The 19,218-nt window shown below is 40.4% G+C and overlaps 1 protein-coding gene across 1 annotated transcript; it reads left to right on the top strand.

Annotated features, from left to right (window-relative positions):
- The first annotated feature begins 11,764 nt into the window (after positions 1 to 11,764).
- On the top strand, positions 11,765 to 18,986 carry LOC142201275 (carbonic anhydrase 3-like). The gene is made up of 7 exons (XM_075272108.1): positions 11,765 to 11,822; positions 11,934 to 12,122; positions 13,563 to 13,681; positions 15,115 to 15,207; positions 16,402 to 16,464; positions 17,022 to 17,177; positions 18,771 to 18,986. The coding sequence occupies exons 1-7, from the start codon at positions 11,783 to 11,785 to the stop codon at positions 18,888 to 18,890; spliced, it is 780 nt and encodes a 259-aa protein (XP_075128209.1). The 5' UTR covers positions 11,765 to 11,782; the 3' UTR covers positions 18,891 to 18,986.
- Positions 18,987 to 19,218: the final 232 nt, after the last annotated feature.

Raw genomic sequence — 19,218 nt, 5'->3', positions numbered from 1 at the left:
TGTATTAAAATAAAGGTTATTGCATCCAATCCAAACCAAACGAAAAATTTAAATCCGTCTTTTTTCAATCTAAATCATGTAATGTCTAATTTTTAATACCTAACATAATCTATTATTTGGTTTTGGTGAATATTACTATGTTAAACTAAATGCATTTATAGGGCACCCCAATTCAATGTATTTTATTATTTAAGGGTTATATGAGACTCAGGCCTAGTGGATACTGATGACCTATCCATAGGATTGGTCATATCAGAGAGGAGGGGTCTGAGACCCGGACCCAGCAAAGATCAGCTGATTTGGCTGTCGACAGCTTCTAGTTGTACATGCTATGGTATTTTGGTGTGGATTTCCATCCCCCAGAATGAGACCTGTAGATGGTGATCCATTAGCATAACAGACAGGAGCCTACTGAAGACTCCCAGGCTTATGCTGGTCTTACACGACTGTAGTTTAAGACCGCAAATGGTCCGCAATTGTGGGTTTTAAATTGCGGACCCACTGTTTTCTATGTGGCCTCTTACACCACCGTAGATTTTGTCCGTTGTGTGGCGTGCTATAACCGTGGTCTGGACAGTATACCGCATGTCCGTAATGGCCGTTTTTTTATGGCACGAACTGTCCCATACAAGTCTATGGGCGCGTGCAGTTACGGGAATATACACTGAACATACATCAGTGTATATCCGCAATTGTGAATGCCAACATGTGTGTTTTGTGGTGTGTTTTGTTTTTTGTGGATCCGCATAATACTGATACACACAGAACGTTGCGGATGCACCCTGGTTGGGCACGGACGTCTACGGAATGAGTTTTTAGAGGGAAATTTGTGTTGCAGATCCGCAAATTGCGGACCACAAAATCCACTACGGTCGTGTAAGACCAGCCTTACCATTAACAGACTTCTATTAGGCCGGGCCGCACATTGCGAAAATGCCACAGACAAAAACGCAGCTTTGTACAGTACCTGCAAAGTGGGTGAGATAGCGAACGCCACCCACACATTGCAGAAAAGTATTATTAAGCAAATCAGTCACATTAACCATCAATGAACTTTTACCTTTTTTTCTACAGCCAATGAACAGCAAACACCGCTGAATAAAAATCTAAAACAATATGATAACAATGTCACTATACATCCTCATTAGGTTATGTGATTTATGATGTAAATGTTTGTTGATACTTGACATTTATTAAGTCCCATACAATAGGCAGAAACATCTACGGTAAGTATTCACTAAATTATACGGACCTGCATGTTAATGAAAAATACAATTAATCACACGTCAATCACTAAGGGTCCGTTCACACGTTCAAGTTTTCAGATGCAGTTTTTGAAGCCCTGATTTTAGCTTTAAGAATTGAATCTAAAAACCTAAAAAAGTAATCCCACCTTTAGAAATGAGGGTAAAAAAATGCTGCGTAAAATAACACTGCGAAAAAAGCATTCAAATTTTTCAGCTTTTTAGTATTTTTATTCATTGGGTTTTTTTTTTAGTCTAAGGCCCCATGTTGCAGAAATGCAGCAGAAAAAAAATGCAGCATTTTACAGCAAAGTGAATGAGGCTAATCCCATCCACACACTGCAAGAAAAAACAACTGCAAAAAAGTTGGGTTTTCAGAAACGCAACATGTCAATTTTAGCTGCGGAAATGCACTTTTTTTTTCCTTATAGATTTAAGCCAGGGCCCCACATGGCCCAAACGCCTCAGTCTCCAAGAAAGATACCTGCAGAAGAAACTGTCACACTTTAGGAAATCACAGTAAGTCAATTGTACCTATAGAAACGCTGGCGTTTTCCGTAAAGGTATAACTGAAACAGAAAGTCCGCAGAAGAAAACTCTGCAGACTTTCTTTGAAAAAACAATGCGGGAAAAACTGCAATGCATTTCCGCCACGTTTTTTCCACAGCGGTTTTTCGCTGTGGCTTGCTACATGGGGCCTTAGCCTTAAGCGTTATTCCAGTTTTTATTTTTTAATTTGTATAGAACAGGATATAATACAATTTTGCAATATACATGCACTTATTATTCTGCTCAGTTACATTTAGTATATCAGTGAAGACCCTTTTCTGCACAGTATAATGCTACAGCTCACGGATCAGTCCTGTGTAATGTATTTATGGGCTAACAGAATAGGACTAAACATGGCACCATCATGTGACGCATCCTATGACAGTTTTCCTCTGCAGACTTTCTGCTCCCATTATAACTATAGGGAAATCGCCAGCATTTCCGTAGGTAATAACTGACATACTGTGATTTCCAAAAACAAGACGGTTTTGGAAATTGCAACATTTCCACTGCGTGCATTTTTCTGCAATGTGTGGATGGGGTTCACTAGAATCCCATCCACTTTGCAGGGCCATTTTTCACATTCTTCTTGAAACATTTGCATTTTGCTATCATGTATTCTTCGCCTTGTTCTGTCACAAGAAATTCTATCAGGGAGAGACTAACCCAGTTGCAAATGCAGTTTACAAAATAAAGCGGCCTCTAGATGTACCTAGTTTTCACATTTTGATGTTTTGGTTGAACCTCCATCTGAACAACTTGTATGTCATATGTTTAGATACAGTTTTTGATGAGTTTTTTTTATTGCACCTCAACCCAGCAGGGCAGCTGCCACAATCTGGCTGGTGGTTTATAGGGGTTGTCCAGGATTAGAAAAGATGGCTACTTTCTGCTTCTCAATGCAATGCTCCAAATCAATCCCATAGCTGCAGCATGGCCATGTGACCAATGGATGTGATGCCACTTACTGAGAAGAAAAAAACATCCATTTTTTCTAATCGTGGATAACCCTTTATAGAGAGCCTTTCATACCTCCACCAACTCTAACTAACTCATTGCATCCTTCCATAGACACTACTCCAATGATTCCAGTTTATTTAGAGTTTTGTATCTAGCCCCCACCATTGCTGAGCAATCATTAAAGTTAATTTCAGCACAATTATGCTTTCTACTGTCAGGTGGGCGGTCCTGGGCTAAAGCAGAATAACAGGGACCGCCCCCCTGACAGCAGAAAGAATAATTGTGCTGAAACTAAAAGTAAAGATTGCTCAGGAACGGTAGGAGCTAGAGAAATAATTCCAACTGCACCAGAATCATTGAAGGATGCAAAGAGTTGAAGTTGGTGGAGGTAGTGAAAGGTTCTCTTTATGTGCCACAATGTACAAGATCAGCGCTGTCAATGAACAACTCTTACCCACAACCTGTGACTAAAACCAGCAGCCATAATTAACATGGAGGCCCACAGAGGAACCTGCAGGTTTTCAACAGTAAAAAGTCGCAAATTGTACATAGGACTGTTTTTTTCCCCACAATTTGACACTTTTTTACTGTTTTACGCTGTCTCTTCATCAGGAATCTTTCTATACAGCAGCTGATGAGTTACATGTAAAGCAAAAGTGTTACACATTAGATGTGAGTACTCAAAGTGGGTGTGCAATGTCACAAGCACTGAGGGTCAGGATTTTGTGATGGGTGTTTGTTTTTTTGGGGGGAGGCAATGTCTACTGACCTCGAAGCAGGTGTATCCTTGTGTATTTATTTTCATGGTATCTGTGGAATAATAAAAAATATCACAATACAAAGTATCTATCTGTAAAATAGTCATGATAGTGGTAGTCAGATAGCCAGACACTACCACTTAAAAGGACACGTCCACATCACATATGAATAAACTGCAGATATGTAATCATAAATATACGTATTGTAGCTTGTATCTCACACTGTACTACATTGGTCTAATGAATATAACATGTTTATTCTAAGTACATAATATTCTTGTAACTTCAGGACATGGATTTTGCATTCTGCCATTACTAGACGGTGCTGGATGATAACAGCAAGTAAACAAGCACTTCATTAGTTATTATGGGAAATGTTAGTGATATCACTACGGACTTCCATGTCCCAGCAGGATGACAGATCATCGAGAGACAGATTATTATACAATAACAATGATGATGACGATGATGACTTACCAGACTATCTAGTGGTCCTGGTGCTGGCGTGGATAGAATAGCTGTCATAGAGAAAGCAAAAACACAATGACCATTATACTCGATGAGTTCCTCCTAGCACTGCCAGCTTCCTCATTGCATCAGTCACACTATCCCTTTTTTTTAATCTTGTAGCTCATAGGAATTGGGCACTTCCTTATATCTTAAGGTCATTGCAATAACTTAAAGAGTGAAACTTGTACAAAAAGAACAATATAACAGAGGTGCGACTCTACAGAGGACAAAGTACACTTAATCCCTTAGAGATGCAGTCTGATATAGGTCTTATATTGAGTATACCTCCATCAAAATCGCCTCTACTCCACTTATAGAGTGTGGACTTAATGCAGAAAAAAAATCAACTTTTAATCCATATGTAAATTAACTGTTTGGTGCACCCAGCAGAACAACCATGGACAGCACACAACCTGTGAATGAGCAGGGTCTGTGAGTAACATGGACTTCATGAAGGCTGAAGGCTACACGCACAAAAACCTAAAAAATGGCCATTGAAAATGGATGAAACAGTTTCCAAGATCTGTTTGTCATTTGTTTTTAACTTTCTGTTAAAATCAGATATCTCATATTATAGCCTGCCATATTACTGTATTGCAGGCTATGATACAATCCCTGTATCACTATCGTAGCCTTTCACAGGCAGAGGAAAATAACCCCATGTCTTACATATACTTCAAACTGATTTAAATGAGTGGTGCGTAATACTTTGCTTGTCCAGTGGTGGCACTGCAGGCAAATTACCCACTAGCTGACAGTTTGTAGCTTATTGCTGAGGACACTTCCTATGACACAGCCTGTGATCTAGGGACCCACATTCCAGAAAAGAACTGAAAATTGTTCATTTCCATACGGCATCAAAATACTGTATATAACTAGTATAATTATTGTGTCCCAAACCGAAATCTGAGATGTCTGTGGTGAGTGTCGGGGGAAATCATAATACCCCAGAGATATGCTGTCTGTAAAGGAAAATTAATTAACAGGCCAAGATCGGCCTCCGCCATCTTGGCCTGGAGAACCACAAGACACATGGTGGTCGTGTATCAAAATGGATTCTGATTTATTGTTACAGCGAGGTAGTTTAAATACAATACAGACAAAAGCAGGTTGGACTATTCTAATGACATAAGCTGTGGCACATGACTATTGGATAAGGTCTGCATATCATTATTACACTCCAACCTGGGATGACCTTTCTCATGACATACAGAAGAATCTACAATATTTATGTGTAAACCAACATCTTACACTAATTCTAGATGTATATATCACAGCACGAGAGATAATGATCACATGCTATCTGTCCAGTCCGGTCTGTGGCTAAGGGTCAACTGGTTATAGAACCTGTTATGAGATTCTCACCACAAACAGATAAGGAGTTATAACCCAACCATCAACATTCCACACGCCTTATCCCCTAAAGGGGTCTCTTAAACTCTAAACAGACATCCTTATGAAGCTTATATAAGAAAAAGCTTACAAAATGGCTGACAGAATACAAGATGGAAGATGTGATCCTAACATGAGCCTATAAAGATATTGGCTTTAGTTTGATTTTGGTATTAAAAAATGTATTTGTCTCAAAGATTCAATAATGTGATATAAAACATGAATTTTCAAATGATGAAATTTGTTTTCATATTTTATTTTATTTTTTAAATTTGCATTCATCATGGGTGGAATTTAATAAGGCTGGCGTTCCCTACACCAATCTTAATTAGAGGTGAGCGAGTAGTATTCGATCGAGTAGGTATTCGACCGAATACTACGGTATTCGAAATACTCATACTCGATTGAGTACCACTCGCTGTTCGAATGTAAAAGTTCGATGCAGAACCAGCATTGATTGGCAGAATGCTATACAGTCGGCCAATTAACGCTGGTTCTTCTCCTACCTTTAGAAGTCTTCTCCGTGCAGCTTCCCCGCGGCGTCTTCCGGCTCTTCCGCTTGTAGTGCGGGCATGCGCAGTCGGCTCTGCCCAGGCCCGATGCCTGGCAGAGTGAATGAAGAGCTGGAAGACGCCGCGGGGACGCTGCAAGGAGAAGACTGCTCGGAGGATCCAGCCCGACCCTCACTCGTGGACTTGGTAAGTATAATTTGATCGAACGTTGCCTACCCCTGAAATGGGCATTTTTCCCCCATTGACTATAATAGGGTTCGATATTCGATTCAAGTAGTCGAATATTGAGGGGCTACTCGAAACGAATATCGAATCTCGGGCATTTTACTGTTCGCTCATCTCTAATCTTAATGAATAACCCCACTAGCACGAGATGTGTCTGAATTGTTAAGAGAATCAGGGACTGGTGTAGATTTATGGAAAATTTGGTGGGTCAAGGTACACCTTGGTCCCCACCATATTACACCCACTTTGTAAACCGTGGAGAACAGGGCCATGAGCCAGGAATATGGCACGCCTTTGGTGCAAAAAGGGTCCATGAACCAAAGATGATCCACATTTAGAGCCGTATATGACAGAAATCTCATGGATGGGTTAGTAAATTCCCCCATTCAGTGATATGGAGTAAAACACAATCCGACATTTCCATCAACTATCTGATAGTAAAATTATTAAATCCTAGAAAGAAATTAATGATTTATTTGTTCTCAGCTGGAAAACGTAATGGCTTCCCCTTATTCTCATGGAGAATGACTGACTACAAAACAGCTGCAGCCCAAACTGGCAGGATGTGTCTGCGGGTATTAAAGGATTGTCTCGTGATGTTGGCATGTCTAGTTAAGTACCAGCTTGGCAGCGATACATTAATAGTTCAGATCCCATCCTAAAGCTATTCTTTACTAAATCAATGGCTTGATAAGTTTATTCCGAGTAAAGCAAACATCGGCTGATCTATGTCACCAAACATAGCAATGTCCTTGTTTCCAGAAATCCTTCCTGTAAAAATTCACAGGTGCCAACATGTCTGGGACATTAGCTCATTGGAAATGGGTGGACAAGCCGGATTATACCCCAAACACCCTGAATACCGTGCTTTAGTTTAACATATAACACTTCATAAACAGTAGCTTGTCAACTATGACAGTAAGCTGAAAAAAGGAGTAGAAAGCAAAAATTGTTTCCATGGATCTAGGCTGCAGTGCTCCATGACTGTGACCAGAGCCATAGGGGGCTCCATGCCAATGAGCCCATATAAGCGTCAGCCCCAGAGCTCCTGGGTAGGAACTAGCCAGAAAACAACATCTACATGAGTGAGGCCTGGACCCCACTTTGCGATGCAGTATTTTACAGTACCTGCAAAGTGGATGGGATTATGGCTAATTCCATCCATACATTGCCATCGCAGCATGTGAATTATATCTACAGGGTTTTCTGTATAGGTATAATAGAAGGAGAAAGTCCTCAGAGGGAAACTCTATGAACTTTTACCATGCAAATTTTTATGGGAAAACCCCAAGGCTTAGGCCACATCTCACGTCCGTGCCTCATGAGTGAACTGAAATCTGAGAAAAGAGTCACCATAGATGGTCTGGGGACACTGGATAAACTGGTTTTGTCTAATATAACACTTCCAACAACTATGATGGTTTTGCGATCTTCACAGGTGATAACAATTCACTTAGTTATCTCTTGTTTATGTTTCACTAAAGAAAAAAAACAAAAATTACTTAGGCTGCATTCACACAGAGTAACGTTGGCGTTTTTTGTGCTTATTTTGGCACATAGCGCCGCGTTAACGCCGCGTTTGCGCCGCGTTTGCGTCGCCCTATTTTGCGGTGGCGTTAAACGGCGCAAACAAGGTGTATACGCGGCGTAACGCAGCGCTATGTGCCAAAATAAGCACAAAAAACGCCAACGTTACTCTGTGTGAATGCAGCCTTTGGGTGGGTTCACACCTGCGCCCGGTCTCCGCTTTAGGGGTTTCCATCTTCTGCCTGAGAAACTGGACAGGAGACGGAAACCAGCAGTCAGTGTTCGCCCGTCAGCGTCTTGTGACTCTCTGCAGAGAAACCGTTATTTTAACTGGACACAAAGTCCTGCATGTCCAACTTTATGTCTGGCAAAAAAAACGTGTTTTGCCATGGACTTTGAGCATGTTTGTATTACTTATTTTATTATGATATATTGCTCTAGATACATGTTTGCACTGTATTTATGTATTGCACTTGCACCTTATACAGTACTTATGATATCGATTGTGATCAATTGTCTGACTGCACATGTACGTGTATCGTATACTTGTAACATACAGTATATAGCTTTCATTTTATATGATTGATGTAAGAACTATATTTATCATACATTACGATTTTTTTTTTTTTTTTATGTAGATTGTGAGCCCCATATAGGGATCACAATGTACATTTTTTTCCTATGTCCTTGTAGAATGGGAGGGAATCCACGCAAACACAGGGAGAACATACAAACTCCTTGCAGATGTTGTTCCTGGCAGGATTCGAACCTAGGACTTCAGCGCTGCAAGGTTAACCACTGAGCCACCGTGTTGCCCCACATACATTGCGATTTTTAATCTCTAGTCAGTGTACAGTCAGTGTATATACCTATATACTTGTAGTACAATGCTCAGCAGTTGATGTGTGTACTTTATACATTTCCCATAAATTGTATGATTACTTGAGGTTATATTTGTCACATCTGTCATTCATCTGATTTGCACTCTGACCTTTATATGAGTTGTTTCCTTATTATATGGGTTCTGATCTTTGGACCTAATATCCCATATTTATGTAACTATTTCTTGAAAGCTCGGGTATATATATAACCTTTTTTCTTACTTATTGACTTTCTTTTATTCACACTTATTCGTTCTTATTTACTACGGAAAATCTTTAGTGAATGTCGGTGTAACTTGCAGACTTATTCCATGTATTTTTGTATCGTGTTGTACGAAGACCCCAGCCCTGAGCCATCACACACTGTATCTGGGCTCTGTGGTCTCTTGGGATCCTCACAAAGTCTCCACTTACCTACTGTATATAGCAGCTGCCTTCTACTTAGCCATTTTCAGTATGTTGATATCCAACATATTTTTGAGATGACCCTCATTTCCATGTTACTTGACTCCATTGGACTGATTAACTTTAACATGTGCCATCATTAATTAGCCAATTATGGCCAAAGCCTGGACGTCTGAGAATTCTCCGAAATTAACTCTGATCTCACTAGTCTTCATGGTCAAGCTATTGAGATTCATCTTCTTTCCACACATGGTTTATCTCCGGTTCAATAGCCGCAAGAACTGACTAAACCCCTTACCCCTTGTGTATTATCCTGTATCTGTATTACTATGCTACTGTAACATGCTGAAATTTCCCCACTGTGGGACTATTAAAGGATTATCTTATCTTATTTATCTAAAGTATATCACTGCCTCTCGGGGTATATTGTAACATTATCTATTTCAGATGACCTGCAGTAACTGGATGTGGCCACAACACCGAGAATGGCACTATGCTGCCAATTCTATTCTCTCTGCTGTTAACAGTTGATAGAGATGAATGGACCTTTCAGAATTCATTTTGGTTCGGCTTTGGATAGTTCCTTCCAAAAATTTGATTCAGTTTGAACCAATTTCTTCCAATCTACAATGGAATTGACAGGGGCCACTTCACAATTGAAATTTTTTCTCTAGCCCCCACTGTCAGGTGGTGGTCCTTGTCTGTTTATTCCTGCCTGACGCCACCCTCTTGACAGTAGACAGTATAATTGTGCTGAAAGTAATAGCACCAATTGCTCTGTAAGGATCCATTCACACTGAATTTTTTGGCGAGGATTATGGCACTGAAAATCCATGTAGAAAAAAGCCTCCCATTGACTTCATTGGGTTCCTTTTTCCGCTATTGGAAAAAGGAACCCGTTGAAGTCATTGGGAGGCTTTTTTCCATGTGGATTTTCAGTGCCATAATCCTCGCCAAAAAACTCAGTGTGAATGGACCCTAATGGAAGGGGCTAGTGAAAAAAAATTCCAGCTGTTCCAGAATCATTGGAGTGGCATCTATTGAAAGACGTAAAAAACTGGTGAAGGTCCTCTTTAATGTCAGGTTCACATGGCATTTTTTTGTCCGGATTTTGACACGGAATCTGCATCTAAATCCGGCTCAAAAAAACCCCTCCCATTGAATTCAATGGGTTCCTTTTTCCGCAAGTGGTTTGTTTCCGGTCACGGAAAAAAGAAGTGACATGCCCTTTCTTCAGGTGGATTTTGCAGCTGATTTAGCTGTGGACGTCCGCGGTGCGACATTCCCTCCCAACTAGGTCCATTCATTTGAGCCTAATCCGGAGCGGAATGCCACGACTGTATGCCAGTGCACTGTATGCATTACACCGGCATCCAGTTGCGGCTAGCTGTTTTTGGACCGGATTCTGAGGCGGCATCTGCCTAAAAATCCGGTCCAAAAAACCCCCATGTGAACTCGGCCTAAGACAGTCAAGCCCCGCTATCGGATCTATGTTTTATCCTCCATTCATACAGTGAGAATATGGTTATGGAATAGGAAATAAAAAATGAATTACCGTATATACTCAAGTATAAGCCGACCCGAATATAAGCTGAGGCCCCTAATTTTACCACAAAAAACTGGGAAAACTTATCGACTCGAGTATAAGCCTGGGGGCGGGGGGGGGGATGGGGGGGATGCAGCAGCTACTGGAAAATGTAAAAAAATTTAAATGTTTTTTGGGTGCAGTAGTTGCTGGGTGCTGGGGGAGGGGAGGGGGTGTTTTGGTAGTCTGTCTGCCCCTTCGCTGAGCTTGAGGACTGGGTTTTTTTTTCCCCTACTTGGAATTCAGTCTGGCTGAATATAGGGTATCTGCAGTGCTCCTATTAACCCCTTCCCGACGGAAGATGAGCACCGCAGATCCCCTATATTCAGTAGACCGGGCACTGTCAGACACAGGGATACCTAATGTGTATGTGGTTCACAGTCATTTTCTACTTTTATATGTATTCTAGAGAAAGGAGGGATTTAGAACTTTTATATACTTAATTTTTTTTAAACTTCTTTTTTTTCACTATTTTATGGGAGATTCTATACATTACTATTGCGGCTGGTCATAGACACCTCCTCCCAAAAAAAAAAAATAATTTTTTTTTTTGCTTGACTCGAGTATAACCCCGAGGGGAGCTTTTTCAGCACAAAGACTGTGCTGAAAAATTCGGCTTATACTCCAGTATATACGTATATAAGTTAGTGAAAATAAAATGTCACATTGACTTATGTCTTTACATTTTATTTATGCAAATTGCGTTCCAACATTCGGTGGTTTCATCACTTGCGAAGTTCAATGTTAATAGTGATTGATATCATCCTAAAACCTGTCACCGCTCATCTCTTATTTAACACATTTATCTCAATGGCCTCCTTGTATAATGACAAGATGAACTTATAAATGTTCTAATCATGTACGTGCTAAGCGCCCACAATATTATCCGCCTGAGCGACACATTTTCACACATCATCTCCGCTGATTCGGTTACTGTCAGAATTTCACTGCTCGTGTCTGAATGCGCTTGGCGTTGCGATGCATCCTTGTGATCAGATTAGTCTTTTATCTTCTGCCCTTACTAAATATGTGGAGGGATCATAATATCTAAATGGCATCCTGCAGGGCAAGAGGGCTTGTTAGTCAACATAACATTGCCGTTCCCTGAAATCCCCCCAGCATGTAGGGGAGGGGAAGAATCCTGCCAGTCTCTGGGTTATAGCAATCTATAAATGACAGAGAAGAAGGTGCAAATAGACAACCAGTGCTTGTAAAAGGGACTCACAATATAGTGATGTCACAACGACACGACTGGGGATATGGCGCCATTAATGGTGAGTACTGTCTATTACTATTATGTAGTATATCATTGTAATATATGTAGTATAGTGTTCCTTTGTATTTTGTGTTACTAAATAGTTATAATATTATTTTCAATCTTATAGGTCCAGACTCATGGACAGAATATTTCCCATTTGCCAAAGGACAAAAGCAATCGCCTATTGAACTGCACACCCGCTATATTAAACATGATGGCAGCCTACGACCATGGACTGCTTCCTACCGCCCATCATCGTCTATGACTATTGTCAATGATGGTAGAACAGTCAGAGTGATGTTTGATGGTTCATCAGGTGATCTCCTATAATATTCTACAAAATCATATGTCTATGTATATACCTGAACTGGTATAGCTCACTGTACATAGAGAGATTACACGTATAATTATACCTTTTAAATATAGTTTTTTGCAAACACATTAACCCTTGAGATTCACTAATACATAATGATGACATATTGTATAACCTATTATTAAAATATTAATATATTGTGATAAATATATGATATTTAAAAGGATGTGATTCTATAAACTCGCCAAATCCTATTTAAGATGGACCGTTCACCACTCCATTCTGACTCCATTGGAATTTTTTCTCTATCCTCACCATCCCTGAGCAATCATTTCTATTCATTTGAGCACCCAATATGCGCTAATTAGGCTCTCTACTGATGGATGGTTGTACCCAAAATATCTGCACCAGCACAGGACTGCCCACCTTAAAGTAGAGAACCTAATCAGCATATTGGATGTACAAATTAATAGAAATGATTGCTCAGGATTGGCGGGGATAGAGAAAAAAATTCCATCAGTAGATCGAATGCAAAGAGTTAGAACTGGTGGAGGTGGTGACTGGTTCTCTTTAGGTTATTATGGATATTGTTATTATGTTGTGCAATAGGAATACAAAGAAAATTAAGCTATAGGATGGAAAGGGGTGCAGAAGGAATCAGAGTATGAATGTTATTGGGGCTAGGAGGGGATGGACCCTAAGACTCTTTTAACATTGCTGTGAGCCTCAGTTATGGATTCCATCATAGTTTCTGTCATTTGTGAGAGCAAGAAAAATGAAGTATGTGATTGTGATTTCAGACTAAATAACTAAACCCCAGTAGACAATTCATGGGGGGCTATAGAAAAAATTCCAATTGTCATGTGTTATGGCTTCCCTTATACAAATGCTTCAAATAAGTTATTTATTTGGTAGTATATGGATCTACATATAACTAGATGTACGGTATATATAGTCCTCATAGAATTGTATTGCTCAGCTGAGCTTGCATGTTTATTTCAATGATAAGAGACAATGCCAGACATTTATTGCAGGAACTTACCTCCTCCAACAGCAAATAATTTGGCATCCAACATGCCCATATCTTGTCCCCCCCCCCCCCCCCCCCCGTGTGTGCCAACACAAAACAGTCAGGAGACCCCATACACATTGTACTGTCTGCAGATTCTTCTAAAATGTTGGACAGAAGTTAGTCTGATGTACTGTATGTACTGTATATACTGTATATGGCGTGTTTCCATCAAACAGTTTAGCAAGGAAAATAATAACTAAGCAAAACAGAGTTGTAAAGACAGAGACGTCCCCCTATATTCTTCTGTATCTAGACTCATATCTAAGTACCCATTATAAGATCCTGACAGTACAGCCAATGGAAAGCAAATGCAGCCTTACCATCAGGAGAGTCTTTGTTACATGAATGAAGTTTAATCTTGTCTTCTTTAGTGATAAAAGATGGACCTCTTATTGGAAGCTACAGACTGCGCCAAGTGCAGTTCCATTGGGGTTCCTCTGATGACCGTGGGTCTGAGCATGTTATAGATGGACTGAGATATTCAGGAGAGGTACTGAAATTAATGTCTATGTGTTAATACCTATAATTTTATACTTTTAGGTGCATATTATTTCATGGTTTTTACTAATTCGAAGGGCATTGTACCTATCAGATACATTGTTTGCACATTGCTCCTCATCAATACTATGTGCAGGCCCTTTTCTCTGGATCAAAAAGCATTTTGATGTTTCCCATTACACAAAAAGTTGACCAAAGCTGGCAATACCCATTAGATTTGGGCAGCCATTGTCTCATCGATGGGGGAATCAGATGATTGTTGTCCGGTCAAGAGGGCCATTTAATTGGTTAATGAAAAAAAAGAAAAAGCTTAGTGTGTTCGTACAAGATGGCCGATGACTGGCCAAAGGTGCCTGGATATGCCAAATATTGATATTTTTGGCCGACCACTAGCCGAAAATGTCTAACATGACCTATCTTCCCTTGGCAGCCAATAGTTTGCAGTATTTTTATGGACGATTGTTGTCTGAAATGGCTGAAGTTGGGCATTTTGAAAATCTAATGTGTATGGACAGAAACAAAAAAAGACTGCTGGTGCCATCTGATCGGAAAGTAATGGAGAACTTGGAGAGGTTGGATTTGATGGACTGTCTTCATCCTACCTCTTCTACTATGTAACTATGTAACCCATAGGAGTAAGCAGTGCTCAACTTTTTAGCAGTCTACAAAATGAACTGCAATACAGAAGAAAAGTGGTGGTACTCACCATTACTTCCAACGATATTCTTACATCGGCCAGTTTAAGCACACAGTAGCTAATTGTCCGTCGTTGAGGGTGTGACTAACGCTTGTGTTTTACTTGCACCATTGGATAAAGATTGTCTATCTTTGGCCTATCCTTAGGAAAAATCATCAATATTCCAAAAGTGAGTAAGTGCGAGCACTTTTCTTCTTTATTGTGGACCTTCTAAAGCACCTCATTAATGGTTCTCCATAAAAACCCTCACTTGCCAATCCAAGATAGGAGAGAACTTGTCTACAACAGATGTCTTACACATGATGTGATACATTTGCTCATCTAAGTGTCCAAAGAAGGTTTGCCATCACAAAAATATATTGTCAGGATACAGTCTCCCATCAGTTTCTAACCAGTGGGGGCCGAGTACCAAGAGCACCGCTGTGCGGGGAAACCTTTTTTCCCTATTATACTGTTATTTTTGATCTGGAATTCCAAGCCCTTACATATAGAATGGCCGACATTTATTATTTAGCTTATGCCAATTTTTGGAGTAAATTTACATTATCTAAGACGCCTGGATTATGTTTTTTACTCTGACCAAAAGTTAAAAAATAGGTACAAGGTGTAGTTTACTTCAAATTTATCAAATAAAGATTGTATAAAGAAATATATAGGCACAAGTATAAAACTTCTCATTCGTTGGTAATGTCTTTATAAAATGGACAATGGCTTGTGTTGTTTTACAGATACAATTTATTCATTGGAACTCAAAATATGACAATGTCACAGAGGCCAAGAAGTTTCCTGATGGAATAGTTATACTGTCTGTGTTTCTAAAAGTAAGATGAACCTATTGAATCTATAATACTGTATTTGCATAGGTGATGCAGCATATGAGGCAACAAAAATTACCAGATTATTTTAAGACTCGGTATAAAGATGGAGAAATAGATGTCAAATTCATGGTCCTGTGGTTATATGTGTTTTTGTATGTACTAGCATCATTAATGAGATCCTGTCCAGGTATTTCCGCTGCCATATCTAAGAGCAGGTTACGATAGAGGAAGAGAAGCTGAACTCTATGATATATAGGTTTATATGACTTAGTGCAGTATTTCTAGGTAAAAAGAGGCCTGATTACCCCGCCCACATTAGGTGATTGATAGTCCTGTGTGTAAGCATACTAAAATCTGTCAATCATCTGGTGAGGGTGGGGCTATCACTTTGTTTCCTAGGAGTCTGGTCAGGATTTACTCTGACTGGTTCTGGTCCAAAATATGGGTAGCTGCGACTGGATGCCGGTGCACTGCACCGGCATCCAGTCGTGCACTCCACTCCAGATTAGGCCCAAATGAACGGGCCTAGTCAGGAGGAAGGAGTGTCTTCAGGAGAATTTGCGAGGCGACTCCACCTGAAGAATGAGCATGTCCATTCTTTATTCCAGCAGCCGGAATAAACTGCTCCCGGAAAAAAAAAACTGACCGTCTTTTTGGTCAGGATTTTGAGGTGGATATAGCCTTAAAATCCTGACCAAAATACCCCGTGTGAACTCTACTCCAAATCATATAACCCTATATATCACTGAGTTCAGCTTCTCTCCCTCTATCATATACTCCTATATATCACTGAGCTCAGCTTCTCTCCCTCTATGGTATAAACCTATATATCACAGAGCTCAGTTTCTCTCCCTCTGTCATACAATGTTCTCTGAAAGGGCAGTACAAATCATCACTTTCATCTGTCATTTTAATATGGAATAAATGTATTAAAGAAAACAGTGTCACATGTAGTGCTGTTATATTGAAATTTAATTTTTTTAAAACTAATATTAATATAATGATGGACATTATTAATAGGTGGTGCTGGGGCAGCACTTACATCCAGTACCTACCACAGGGTGACCCACTGCCTCTCCGTACCATGAAAGTGCACTAGTATTGTACATAGTACTTGTTAGTCCCTGTTACAGACTTTGCATTGAGATATAGAAGAATTACATTGTACCTGTGATTATTTTACCTATATTTTAACAGATTGGCAAAGCAAGGCCACAACTGAAGTCAATTTTAGACGCACTGGACTGTATCAAGGCGAAGGTGTGTGATGAAATTAATTTTTCTTAAAAGAATTATCCTCTTAATGGCGAAAAAGCTTCTTGCATTACAAGCTTGGTTTTTTGCAGAGCAAATTGTAATTTTTAATTTCACCATCTTAAGTTACATATATTGTATTGTGTAACACTTATTGTTTTTTTTTTTACAGTTGATGAGAATAAAATGGCAATGTCATTTGGGTATTGCTTTTAAATGTTTTTCCTACTATAGGCACTTATCCCCATCCACAGAACACTTATCCCCTGTGCTGTGGAGATTTTGTCCAAGGGACCAATCACCAGTGATTAGGGGAAGAGGCCGTCATAGAGTAGAGGTGCGCGTGCTCAGCCATGGTCACTTCTGTTGGATTTTCTGGACCACTATCTCTGGTGGTCCAATAAAAGTGAATGGGCTGGTGGCCAAGCATGCACATCATCACCTCTCCATTCACATGGCACACTTGTGTTGCCATATACCATGACTTAAAACATTTCTAATAGCCAGGCCTTAACTCCCTTGTAGTAACCTCTCATAGTAATCATTTGATTCTTGACATTTAGGGAAGAAAAGCTCATTTCACAGATTTTGACCCTTCGATCCTGTTCCCTATATCCCGGGATTACTGGACATACCAAGGATCATACACTACCCCCCCATGCGAAGAATGTGTGACCTGGCTGCTCCTGCGAGAACCGATCACAGTCAGCTCAGAACAGGTAAAACAACTCATTTTTATCATATACCATTCACCTTGCCATACCGTCAGGTTGTATTTACTGTGTATAACAATGACATTCAGGGTATAATTTTATTCAATGGAGTACAATTGCATAATACTTCGTCCAGTGCTGTATTTTATGGATGTATTTTTGTGCAGTACCTCTGTCTACCCTATAGCCAACATATGAACCCTTTGAGATGTAACCGCAGTATAAGGCCTTATTCACAAGACCATTCCGTTTTTCACTGAGCTAACGTTCATGGACATCATGTTTTCTGAATGGCGAACACATGGCTGTTTTTAAACACATGAAAGTCTTTGTGAGTTTTGTATCTGGCCAGTGGCGTAAGTAGGAACGGTGGGACCCCGTAGTGAACTTTTGACATGGGGCCCCCGTCGACCTTCGACGAAGACCCCGATTGACTCCCCCAACCCCCCCCCCCCCCCGCATTCCTGCACGCTCTATTATACCCCATAGTGGCCCCTGCACACAGTATTATACCCCCATAGTGGCTCCTTCACCCAGTATTATGCCACAATGTGGCCCCTTCACCCAGTATTATGCCCCATCGTGGCCCCTTCACCCAGGGGGCCCATGTCGCAACGCATAAGGACACAAGCCCTAGTCATGTGACGTCAGGGACGTCACACAAGTAGGCCTGGAGCCTGCCCAGAGCCTGGAGAGCTAAGTAACACTGTTTTTTTCTGTTCCCTTAGCTCTCCTGGGCCTCCGATCATTATACTCGGGGTTCTGAAAAGACCCCGAGTATAATAATAATTTTTGTGGGGCCCACAGTGTCACTTACTGATCCCAGCCCCTGCCCCGGTAAGGGAGCATTCACACTACTGTCGGTGTCCGACAGCTAGTGTCCGATGCTAATGTCCGCACAAGATTTTGAACGGACATTAGCAGCGGACACTAGCTGTTGGATACCGATGGTAGTGTGTACGCTCCCTAAGTAAATAGTGTCCGTTAGCAGCTGGAATAACTCCAGCCGGTAATGGCCTATTAAAAAAAAACAAAAAAAAACCCAGTGGTAGCGGCTGTCACCAGGCCCCCTAATGTCCCTGGCCCTGTGGCAGCTGCTACCGCTGTTACCCTGTTAGTTACACCCCTGTATCTGGTAAAACATACAAAGACAGATCATGTCAGTTTTTTTGATGAAAGTGTCACCTATTCACTCTTAGGCCCAGTTCACATCTGTGTTCAGGCAATTCTGTTCCCCTCTCTTCATGAAAAATGCAAGCAGCACTTTTCTCTCCGTATTTTCTGTGCAGAAACCACAAGACCCCATTGTAGTCTAAGGGGTCGACGGGTTTCCTAAGGTAACAGTTTTTTTATGTGGGTTAACCCGAACGCAAATGCATTATTAAATAAAAAATGTCTGTGACAGTTGTTTAAAAAATGTCCGTCACATGCAGTTTAATGAATCATGTGAATGAGGCTTTAGAAGTGGATAGACCTGAACCAAAATGATGTACTAAACCTAGACTTGTAGGATAAGAGCTCTGATGGCTGCATGGATGGTTTTTCATGTTATTTCACATATTCTTTATAATGTATTTGTCATTTATTATATTCTTGCAGTTGGAAAAATTTCGGGGCCTCTTAGCAACTATGGAGTGTGAAATCCCAATAAACTTGGTGGACAATTATCGACCCACACAGCCCCTGAATGGGAGAGAAGTTAAAGCATCCTTTGACTAGAGCATTATTCTGCAGGGATAAACTGAGATGCATGCTTTACCTGCCCTTGTACTGTAGCTGATAATCCTAATAATAGACCCTTGAATAAAGCCACATAATACTCTAAAGTGTACCTCCAGTTATAAACAACTTTCCATACATGAATAGTACATCTAGATATAAGAAACTTTGTAATATATCTTATTAAAGAAATATGTTTCCCTATCCACTTTTCAGACTTAGTTACTTTTGTACATACAGGTCTATGGAGAGGGAGTGGGGAGGAGGAGGCTGTTGTAAAGACAGAGAAACTTGCTGCTGCTACACTGAGTGGGGTACTGGTCTTTTA

Source organism: Leptodactylus fuscus, chromosome 4 (assembly GCF_031893055.1).
Source record: "Leptodactylus fuscus isolate aLepFus1 chromosome 4, aLepFus1.hap2, whole genome shotgun sequence".
NCBI classification, from domain to species: domain Eukaryota; kingdom Metazoa; phylum Chordata; class Amphibia; order Anura; family Leptodactylidae; genus Leptodactylus; species Leptodactylus fuscus.
This window is presented reverse-complemented; position numbering and strand designations above follow the sequence as displayed.

Coding starts and splice junctions, on each gene's coding strand:
- LOC142201275 (XM_075272108.1), top strand. CDS start 11,783: ATGTCACAACGACACGACTGGGGATATGGCGCCATTAATG. Junction 11,823..11,933: donor GGGATATGGCGCCATTAATG/GTGAGTACTGTC, acceptor TCAATCTTATAG/GTCCAGACTCATGGACAGAA. Junction 16,465..17,021: donor TGGACTGTATCAAGGCGAAG/GTGTGTGATGAA, acceptor CTTGACATTTAG/GGAAGAAAAGCTCATTTCAC.